The sequence below is a fragment of the Eimeria acervulina genome, genomic scaffold, assembly GCF_000499425.1.
Source record: "Eimeria acervulina Houghton genomic scaffold, Eah_scaff1202, whole genome shotgun sequence".
Taxonomy (NCBI): Eukaryota; Apicomplexa; class Conoidasida; order Eucoccidiorida; family Eimeriidae; genus Eimeria; species Eimeria acervulina.
Window position 1 is genome coordinate 1 of NW_013549362.1, and position 10,343 is coordinate 10,343.

At 49.9% G+C, this 10,343-nt stretch overlaps 2 protein-coding genes across 2 annotated transcripts; both read right to left on the minus strand.

Annotated features, from left to right (window-relative positions):
- Positions 1-845: 845 nt before the first annotated feature.
- On the minus strand, positions 846-2,474 carry EAH_00056990 (hypothetical protein; the record flags this gene model as incomplete). The annotated part of the gene is made up of 2 exons (XM_013393775.1): positions 846-919; positions 1,520-2,474. The coding sequence occupies 2 exons, from the start codon at positions 2,472-2,474 to the stop codon at positions 846-848; spliced, it is 1,029 nt and encodes a 342-aa protein (XP_013249229.1).
- A 747-nt stretch (positions 2,475-3,221) lies between these two features.
- Positions 3,222-9,425, minus strand: EAH_00057000 (hypothetical protein, conserved; the record flags this gene model as incomplete). Its single annotated transcript, XM_013393776.1, has 6 exons — positions 3,222-3,347; positions 3,780-4,724; positions 5,258-5,322; positions 5,733-5,949; positions 6,090-7,082; positions 7,293-9,425. The coding sequence occupies 6 exons, from the start codon at positions 9,423-9,425 to the stop codon at positions 3,222-3,224; spliced, it is 4,479 nt and encodes a 1,492-aa protein (XP_013249230.1).
- Between the last annotated feature and the right edge of the window lie 918 nt (positions 9,426-10,343).

Consider the following 10,343-nt stretch of genomic DNA (forward strand, 5'->3'; position numbering starts at 1 on the left):
AGCATTAACAACTGCTGCTTGAGCTACTGCTTCATACAGCTAAGTGTATATATATATATATACATTTCGCTGTATGAATCAGCGGAGTATGAATTGACTGGGCCCAGAGAGAGTAATTCAAAAAGGAGAACTCTTCGGTGTATTCATCGAAATAAAATGCCGCTGCGCAACGACGCACTGCAAACAGAAACCAAGTGCTGGCGCTGCGGTGTATAGACAGCTGTCGTTTGCCCAAGAAGAAGAACAAGAAGAAGAATACTTTCTTCCATGCATGCACCTACAACTATGCATGCATGCACAGATCTTTATTGCATGCATGCATAGATCTTTATTGCATGCATGCTACTACAACTGCATGCATGCTACTACAACTGCATGAATGCTAATACAACTGCATGCATGCACATATCTTTTTTCCATGCATGCATCTACAAATGCATGCATGCACCTACAACTGCATGCACGCATATATCTTTATTGCATGCATGCACCTATAAAGGGAAACGTGCATATATCTTCCTCGCATGCATGCATCTACAACTGCATGTCTTGCATGCAAGCTTATCATATATCTTCCTTGCATGCATGCATATCATATATCTTTCTCGCTTGCATGCATATCATATATCTTCCTCGCATGCATGCACCTATAAAAGAAACATGCATGCACTCCAGAGACGAAGACGAAGTTGTAGAGACAGCGTGGCTGCCCGTCTGACAGCAAACGAAGCGCGGCGTGCGAATGCTTTAGTTTATATTCCTTTTACTTCTTTTATTTCTTTTATTTATTTTCTTCTTGGCTTTACTTTGTATTTTTCTGTCTGTCTCCTCGGCAATAGACGCACTTATTGCCTGTTGTCTTGAGCCTTCTCCTTTTGCTGTTTTTCTTGCATCTCAAGTGTCTCTGCATCTTCTTCATCTGCTATTCAAGGTACACATTTAGCTATACACAAAGATATATATATATATATATATATACATATATATAGCTATATGCTTTCCTGCATATCGAGTGTCTCTGCATCTTTTTCATCTGCTATTTAGGGTGGGCACATACCTATACACGCACATAAATACATCTAAATATATATATATATATATATTTAAAAAGCATTTATCTCAAGACCCGTACAAACCCTGGGCTGTACATCCACTGAAAAATTTGCCCTTGAAATTTTGGAGACGAACAAACGCTGCGGTGATCGGCACCTTCCAACTCAACAAACTGCATGCAAAACAACGCAATTATATTTATTATATATACATATTTATAGATTTATTTACTTATATTTATATATATGTGTGTAATATGCATAACAAACTGCATGCAAAACAACACAATAATTATTATTAGTGAATGCCATCGTCACCCTCAGCGTATATATATATATATATATATATATATATATATTATATATATACCGTCTGCTGCTGCTGCTGTTGCTGTTGCTGCTGCTGCTCTCCGCAGCAGGAGCAGGAGCAGCAGAAAGACCTACCTCCAAGTGCGGAGTGTGCATACACCCCGGGCACGAGGCAGGGCCCGGGGTGTCTTCAGCGGAGTCTGCAGGTGAAGGAGTGGCTGTGGGATCGAACTCATCGGAATGATGTGAAGCTGCTGCTGCTGCTGCTGTTGCTGCTGCTGCTGCTGTTGCTGCTGCTGTCTCTCCCTTAGTATCCGCTGGCTCTGGGGTGTCTCTACACCTCGCTGAAATTGGAAAAAACCCCCGAGGGCTCAGCGCTGCAGTACCCGGTCTGCTGCCTGTAGACTCTTGTGCATCGGAGATACTTCTGCTGCTGCTGCTGCTGCTGTTGCGGCTGCTGTTGCTTCTGCTGCTTCTCTTGCTGCTGCTGCTGCTGGCATCTGAGTCGCTGTAGGCTGGGGAGTGCTGCTCTGCTGTTTGCTGCTGTTTATCTCTCACTGCATGCAACAGAGGCAATCGATGAATCGGAACCCCGCTAGCAAATTCTTCTGCAAAAGGATCTAACTCAAGCGGTATAGTAAACGCTTCACCTGCTGCTGTTGCTGCTGCTTGCTGCTGCTGCTGCTGCTGCTGCATTGGTTCGGCTGCGACTGCGTGAAACGCCACCGGCAAAATATTTCTTTCTGAATCCTCAGCGCCTTCATTTAATCCATCGAAGAGCGGTGAAGTTGAACCCCACAACAACCCCCGGTGTACAGACACCTCAGCCTCCAACGGAGCAGCAGCAGCAGCAGCAGCAGCAGCTGCTGGCGATCCTATTGCTGATGCTGGTGCTGCTGCTAGGTGAGATTCATTTTTAGGGGTAGAGGAGGCTGCAGGAAAGCGTTCTTTGGGGTGTAAGGGAGAAAGGCGTTGCTTTTGCTGCCGCCTTTGGTGCTGCTGCTGCTGCTGCCGCCTTTGCTGCTGCTGCTGCTGCTGCTGGTGTGATTGATGAAGGGCCCCGCTTTGACCTGCGAGTGTAAAGAGGCGTCTCCCCATCCAGGACGGCACCATGTTGTCTTCAGTGCCGTGCACTATAACCAAGTGACTCCCCCGAAACAACGAACCTCCTGCAGCAGCAGCAGCAGCAGCAGCAGCAGCAACAGCAGCAGCAACAGCAGAAACACAGCAAACGGACGAGACTTGAGAGGCACACCAACTACATCATGCAACGTACACCCAACGAAACAACGCACTAGTGATATATATCCTGTTGCCATATATCCTGTTGCTGCTGCTGCTGCTGCTGCTGCTGCTGGCGTGTCTGGAATGCTTGTGGACAAAAGAAGAGGATGTGCTTAGTGCTGTGTCAAGCAGATCATTTGCTGTTTTCTTTTTAATCATAATTATTTAATACGCAAGTGTTTTTATTATTAACAACTCCAAACTCCCTTCGTTTTGTCGGCTGCTTGACGCCGCATGCATATAATATATATAATATATAATATATAATAGATAATATATATATATAATATATAATATATATTATATATATTATATATATTATTATATACAGTATATACTAGATATATACAATGTACATTATACTCTCGACGTAAATATTTATTGTGTTTATTGCTTAATGGATTCAAACTCTTTAAAAAATATATCTGATAAAATATATTTATTGTCTTCATTACATACAAATTAACTAATTAATTAATTAATTAACTAATTTATTATTTATTTATTTATTTATTTATTTATTTACCTTGAAGAAGAGTTCGGCAGAATGTGCGCATGGCGATTTCGTTATTCCACCTAAAGCACAAAAATATACAACACCCTCACAAACTGCTGCTGCTGCTGCTGTTGCTGCTGTTGCTGCTGTTGCTGCTGCTGCTGTTGCTGCTGCAGGTGTTGCTGTTGATGCTGACGCTGTTGCTGCTGTGAGGGCAAAGACGACAAGTAGCAGCAACGCAAGACAGTAGATATGCTAGAGAGACGGCGCAACAGCAGCAGCAGCAGCAGCAGGTAGCGGGAACAGCAGAAGCATCAGCAGCAGCAACTGCAGCAGCAGCTAGCAGGACATTCTCAGCATCAGCAGCAGCAGGCATCGGGAACTGGAGCAGCACCAGCAACAAGAGCAGCAGCAGCAGGAGCAGCAGCAGCAGGTAGCGGGAACAGCAGCAGCAGCAGGAGCAGCAGCAGGGGCCGCAGCAGGGGGAGCAGCAGTATATACACTGTATTTGTATCTTGAATGAATTCAATAAGAGATTTGAAGACTGAAGTTAGCGGCTGAGGCAGCGGCAAAAAAGCAGCAGCACAATCTGCTGTCGAGGTGAAGGCAGCGAGCAGCAGCAAGCCGCGAAAAGACACCGCAGCTTCTTCTGTTTCACCTTCAACACCCCACTCCCCCTCCTGCTGCTGCTGCTGCTGCTGCTGTTGCTGCTGCTGCTGTCGGTTGCGCTTGCTGCCTCTCTGGTATGGCATTGTCTCTTGTAAGAACATGCGGAACGGCATGCCCAGATCTTTTGTTGCTGCTGCAGCAGCTATTAAATCAGCAGAGGCATTAGGCACCCCTAAGCCACTTCTCCCCTCAAAACCATCTTCGCTGCTGCTGCTGCTGCTGCTGCTGTTGCTGCTGCTGCGGTTGCTGGTGCTGCTGTTGCTGCTGCTGCTGCTTCCAGAGGCAGGGGATGCATATGCTGCTGCAGGCTGAGGCCGCAGGGGAGAGGCGAATACATGGAGCTCTTCTGCTGCACTTTCGCTGTTCTTCCTGCTGCTGTTGCTGCTTCTGTTGCTGCTACTGTTGCTGTATCTGCTGCTGCTTCTCAGGTTGCTGCTGCTGTTGCTGCGAGCTAGGCGAGAGCCCCTGTTCTTCTTTGTCCTACCGTCTATACTGTTGCTGCTTCTACTGCCGCTGTCACTTCTGCTTCTGCCCCTGCTGCTGCCCCTGCTGCTGCTGCTGCTGCTGCTGCTGCATTCCCTACTAGCTTGTGGCACCCATGATTTGAATGCATCTACAGGAGATAGTAGATTTGCTGCTGTTGCTGCTGCAGCAACAGGAGTAGAGACAGCGAACGTAGGGGTCTTCATGAACAAAGAAGAATCAGCAACAGCAGGTGCTGCTGCGCCTTCGCTGTCGCTGCTGTTGCCGCTGCTGCTGCTGCTGCTGCTGTTGCTGCTGCTGCTGTTGCTGCTGCTGTTGCTGCTGCTGCTGCTGCTGTGGCGCTGCTTTCTAACTGAGAGCAGCTCTTTGCATATTATATTTGCCGTCTCCAGCGCAACTGCTGCTCCCAGCGAATAGCCCAGCACATGCAGCTGCAAGCAAAACAACAAAATAAAATAAACAATTATAAAAAAATAAAATAAAAAATATCAACAGACAACAGAAAATAAATTATTATGAACAAACCGAAGAAATAAAAAACTAAACATAAATAAGCAGGGATTAAACTAAAATAAAATAATAAAAAGAGAAGGCGAGTCTGTCTCTTTGTCTCTCTTCTTTTTTATGTCTTTGTTTGTTTTTATTTTATTTTTCGTCTCTCGTCTTCTCTGTCCCTCGCAGTATCTCTTTATTCTCTCTCTACAACAGCAGCAACAGCAAGAGCAGCAACAGCAACAGCAACAGCAGCAGCACCAGCGGCAGCAGCAACACCGGCGGCAGCAACAGCAGCAGCAGCAGCAAGAGCAGCAACAGCAGGAGCAGCAACACCAGCAGCAACAGCAGCAGCAGCAGCAGCAGCAGGAACAGCAGCAACACCAGCAGCAACAACAGCAGCAACAACAGCAGCAGCAGGAACAGCAGCAGCAGCAGCAGCAGCAGCAGGGGTTGTCGTTGGTTGGATTACTCTGAGTTTGCAGTTTGTGCCGATGACTGCGGTAAGTTTTCTCAACGCCGCCGTCAGCCCATCCACTGCACTCTCCAGACACCCTAAACAGCAGCAGCAGCAGCAACAACAACAAATAAGCAATGTTTATTCAAGCTGATGCTGCAAGAGCAGCAGCAGGAGAAGCAACACCAGCAGCAACAGCACCAGGAGCAAGACAAGCAGCAGCAGCAGCAACAGAAGCAGCAAGAGAAACACCAGCAAGACCAAGAGAAGCAGCAACAGCAACAACAAGAGAAGCAGCAGCAGCAGCAGCGGAAGGAGCAAGAGAAGCAGCAGCAGCAGCAGCAGAAAGAGAAGCAGCAGGAGAAGCAGAAGGAGCAAGAGAAGCAGCAGCAGCAGCAGAAAGAGGAGGAGGAGGAGGAGCAGAAGGAGCAAGAGCAGCAGCAGCAGCAGCAGCAGGAGCAGCAGCAGCAGAGTGAGGGTGTTCGATTACCTTGGGGAGTAGGTAGATCTGCTTTGCTGTATCCGTAGCCGGGATAGTCGAGCAGCACAAACGCTAAATCCATCTGCAGCAACACAGGCACCTCCACCTCCAGCAGCGAGGCTTCTTCGCCTGCTGCTGCTGCTGCTGCACTTGCTGCTGCTCCTGCTGCACCGCCTGAGAGGGGTTTGGAAGCAGCGGCACTACGGGGAGAAGCCTCAACAGCAACCTGAAGACAGCAGCAACAACAAACGAGAAAAAAACATCACACCCTCCACAATCCTACACCCAACAGCAGCAGCAGCAGCAGCAGCAGCAATTGGAGCAACAGCAGCAACGATGACGCTTGGGGAGTGGTTGAGACCTTACCTCTGGCTCGCTAGTGCGATCTGAGGCCCCTTCAAAATCCTGCTGGTGCTCCTGCTGCTGGTGCTCCTGCTGCTGCTGCTGCTCCGACTGCTGCTGCTCCTGCTGCTGGTGTTGCTGCTGCTGCTGCTGCTGCTGCTGCTGCTGCTGCTGGTGCTGCTGCGCTGCCTGTGCAAGGACCCTGGCGATGGTTTTCCCTCGATCATTCGCTGGGCTTGTGGAGCGACTTTGTGCTGCTGCTTCTGGGGTTGCTGCTGCTGCTGCTGGGGTTGCTGCTGCTGCTGCTGCTGCTGCTGCTGCAGCTGTGAATACGGCGCCCTCATTGAAGGTGATTCTGCCTTCTCTCGCAGCAGCTTGCTGCTGCTGCCTGACAGCAGCAGCAAGACAGAAGTAGAGATATCTAGATATGAAGGGAAGCCAATCTAAAGCCAGCATATCTTTACCTCCGCAGCAAAGAAATACATCTATCCACCGCTCCTCACCACGAAGACCTTCACTGCAACACTCTCCTGCTGCTGCTGCTGCTGCTGCTGCTGCTGGTGCTGCTGCAGCTCCTGATGCGCCTTCTGCTGCGCCTGTTGCTGCAGCGGGCGCTGCTGCTGCGGGACCTTCTGCAGCTGATGCTCGCCGTCCTGCCGGTGCCGTCGGTGCTGCACCTGCTGCTGCTGCTGCTGCTGTACTTGGTGCTGCTGCTGCTGCTGCTGCTTCTGCTGCTGAGCGTGTTCCCCTCATGCGGAGGGTCAGTGGATTTGGCAACTTAACGCGCTGCTTTGCAGCCTTGAGCAGCGCCTGAGGCCCTAGTTGCTGCTGCTGCTGCTGCTGCTGCTGCACTCCATGCCTGCTGCAGCTGCTGCTGCTGCTGCAGCACTTGGCCAGTTCTGCTGCTGCTAGCCTCTGCAGCTGCGCCGGAGTCAGCGGCACCTTTCTAAGCGCGCGCACTAAGAAGGGCGGCACCAAATAAACATTTACATTCGGTGCTGCTGCTGCTTCCTCGCGCTGCACATACACCGCAAACAACAGGCAACTTATCCACGTGTGCAGCAGCAGCAGCAGCAGCAGCAGCAACTGCAGCAGCAATAGCAGCAACAGTAGCAGCAATTGCAACAGCAACAGTAGCAGCAACAGCAGCAGCAACAGCAGCAGCAACAACAAAAGCAACAGCAACAGCAAACCAAATGTATGTGAAGCCGTCTGTGTGTTCCTCACGTTAGCATTTCTGCTGCTGCTGCTGCTGCTGCTGCTGCTGCTGCTGCTGCTGGAGGGAATGGGTCTAACAGCAACCCAGCTGGCTTCAAATGCAGCAACGAGCTGCAAATAAAAGAGAAGTGCTTCACGCTCTAAAGAAGAGAAGGAACGCCGACTGTAACACAACGCGCTCTGCCAAGAAGGATTTACACTGCTGCTGCTGCTGCTGCTGCTGCTGCTGCTGCTGCTGCTGCTGCTGCTGCGGTTGCGGCTGCGGAGAGCCAAACCAATTACCTGGCGGACCGTCAAAGGCCGTCTGCTGCTGCCGCTCAAACGAGAAGCGGAATGCGGAGATGCTGCTGCTGCTGCTGGCGCTGCTGCTGCTGCATCTGCTGCTGCTGCTGCTGTTCGCATGCGAATGCGGGCACTGCTTGGATTTGAATCGTCTGAAGAATCTGTTGTATGGAAATGCATTGGACCTTCTGCTGCTGCTCCTTCTGCTTCTGCTGCTGCTGCTGCTGGTGAAGCGCTGCTGCTGCTGCTGTTGCTGCTGCTGTTGCTGTTGCTGTTGCTGCTGCTGCTGAGGTGGGAGGTAAATCTTAGGCTATTCATCAGAGCTCTGCGGCTGGCCTCGCGAGCTGCTGCTGTTGACGCCAGATGTGCACGCTGCCCCCGCTGCTGCTGCTGCTGCTGCTGCTGATATTGATGATGATAGCGACGTGGGTAGTCTGGCGGAGGAGCAGCAGCAGCAGCGCTGGACGTCAGCCGAGTGCGCTGCCCTCCTTTTGCTGCTGTAATGTCTTCTGCTGTTTCTGCTGCTTCTGCTATTTCTGCTGCTTCTGCTTCTGCTGCTGCTTCTGCTTCTGCTGCTTCTGATGCTTCTGCTGCTGCCTCTTCATCGTCGCTGTGTAGCGTCGAGGGCTGCCGCTGCAGCGGCCGCTGTGGTTGCTGCAGCTGCAGTGGCTGCGCATGCTGCTGCTGACGCTGCCGCTGCTGCTGCTGCTGCGCATGTGAAGGCAGCAGCAGCCTTGGAGCCTGACTGCGGTTGGGTGCTGTCGCTGTTGCTGCACCCCACAGCTCCTCAGCTGCTGCTGTTCCCAATAAAACGTTGCTGCTGCTGCTGCTGCTGCTGCTGCTGCTGCAATATTTGTGTTGAGTGTTTTCCTCTCGAACCCGAGAAGACAGTGGTGGCTGCGCATTTGCTGCTGTTGCTGCAGAGGGGCCCCAGGGGCCCCCCGCTGCAGCAGCGCGCGCTGCTGCTGCTGCTGCTGCTGCGTTGTATCTGCCGTCTGCTGCTGCATTAAAGAAAGAAGAAAATAATAAATTAGAAGACAAATTGTCTACAGGGGAGAGGGGGGCCCCCGGGGGCCCCTCAGGCACCGAAGCAGCGAGACAGGGAGAAGGACAGCTGCGCTTCAACCCTCTAATACCTGAACAAGCACGCACCTTCCTGCTGCTGCTGCTGCTGCTGCTGCTGCTGCTGCTGCTGCTACGGGGGGCCGCGCTGAAGAAGAAAGTGGCGGAGACAGGCTGCAGCAAGTCGAGGTCTTTGCTGCTCAAGTTTCCTGCATGGGTGTCTGATGTTGCTGCCGCTGCAGCTGTTGCTGCTGCTGCTGGTACAGCTGCTTCTGTTGCAGCTACTGCTGTTGCTGCAGCATCAACAGCAGCAGCAGCACCAGCAGCAGCTGATGCTGCTGCTGCTGCATCTGCAACATGCTCTGAGGAGAAGGCGTTCGCTGTGAATTCCTCGGGGTTTGAAAAGAAGAGAGGCTTCCAGACCTCAACATCGGGCTCAGCAGCACCTGCTGCACAACCCAGCTGCTGCTGCTGCTGCTGTTGCTGCTGCTGCTGAGTTTGCTGCTGTTGTTGCTGCTGCTGTTGTTGTTGGTGCTGAAGCTGCTGCTGCTGCTGCTGCTGCTGCTGCTGCTTTTGCTGCTGTTGCTGGTGTTGGTGGTGTTGGTGTTGCTTGAGCTGTTGGTGCTGTTGCTGCTGCTGTTGCTGCTGCTTTTGCTGCTGGTCTCGGTTGTGATATTGAGTGCAGCAGGCTGCAGCAGCAGCTGGCGTTGCAGGAGGCCTCTGGGGGCCCCCATAGTCTGCAGGTGCTTCGTTTGCTGCTGCTTGCTGCAGCAGCAAACGTAGCTGCATGCGGTTCATCCGATGTTATTTTGAGCTGTACATACACTGATTGACGCATTTAAGGTGTATATACACCTCAGGGGAATCTATGGAAGTGTCGATGCTGCGGCGGGGCCTCTGCTGCTGCTGCTGCTGCTGCTGCTGCTGTCGGCTCAGGCTTGCTGCTGCAGCAGCGGGTGTATATGATAAAACGGAGGTAATAAAGAAGCAAAAGAAAAATCAAAAGGGGTGAAAACATGAGAAGGAAGCAAATATAAATTCTTCTGCCTCAACGGGCACTAAATACTGCACACACACCCTTAAGGGCCCTCCTGCTGCTGCAGCTGCAGCAGCAGCAGCAGCAGCTGCTGCTGCAGCAGCTGCAGCTGCAACAGCTTCAGCAGCACAAATAACCTTCTTTCTTCTTATATTTCCTAAAGTTGAGTCGGTAGATATTTAAAAAACTCATTAAAATAATGCAGCAATAAACATTTGATGCTTTATACTACCAATTATCCTCCCGCGCATTCTGCTGCTGCTGCTGTTGCTGCTGCTGCTGCTGCAGCAACAGGAGTTAATTCAGTATACAAAGCCTTCTTTTCTTTTCTTTTTCTTTTCTTTCTTTGTTCTTGTTTATCTGTATAAGAGATAGAAGCGATTATATATATTTATATTTATATTTATATATTTATATATTTATATATATATTTATATAAATATGTTTGTGTGTACTTTGACGCCCGGTTGCGAAAGAATGTTTATTTAATTTGCTGTTATTACTTTAAAAGAAATAATTAATTTTGAATTTCTGTTTTTTATTTTTATTATTTAAATAATAATTTAGGTGAGCAGACACCGCAGGAAAAAACAACAGTCAGCGCTCTTGTGCATCGATAAATATAAATATAAATATAAATATAAATATAAATATAAATATAAATATAAATATAAATATAA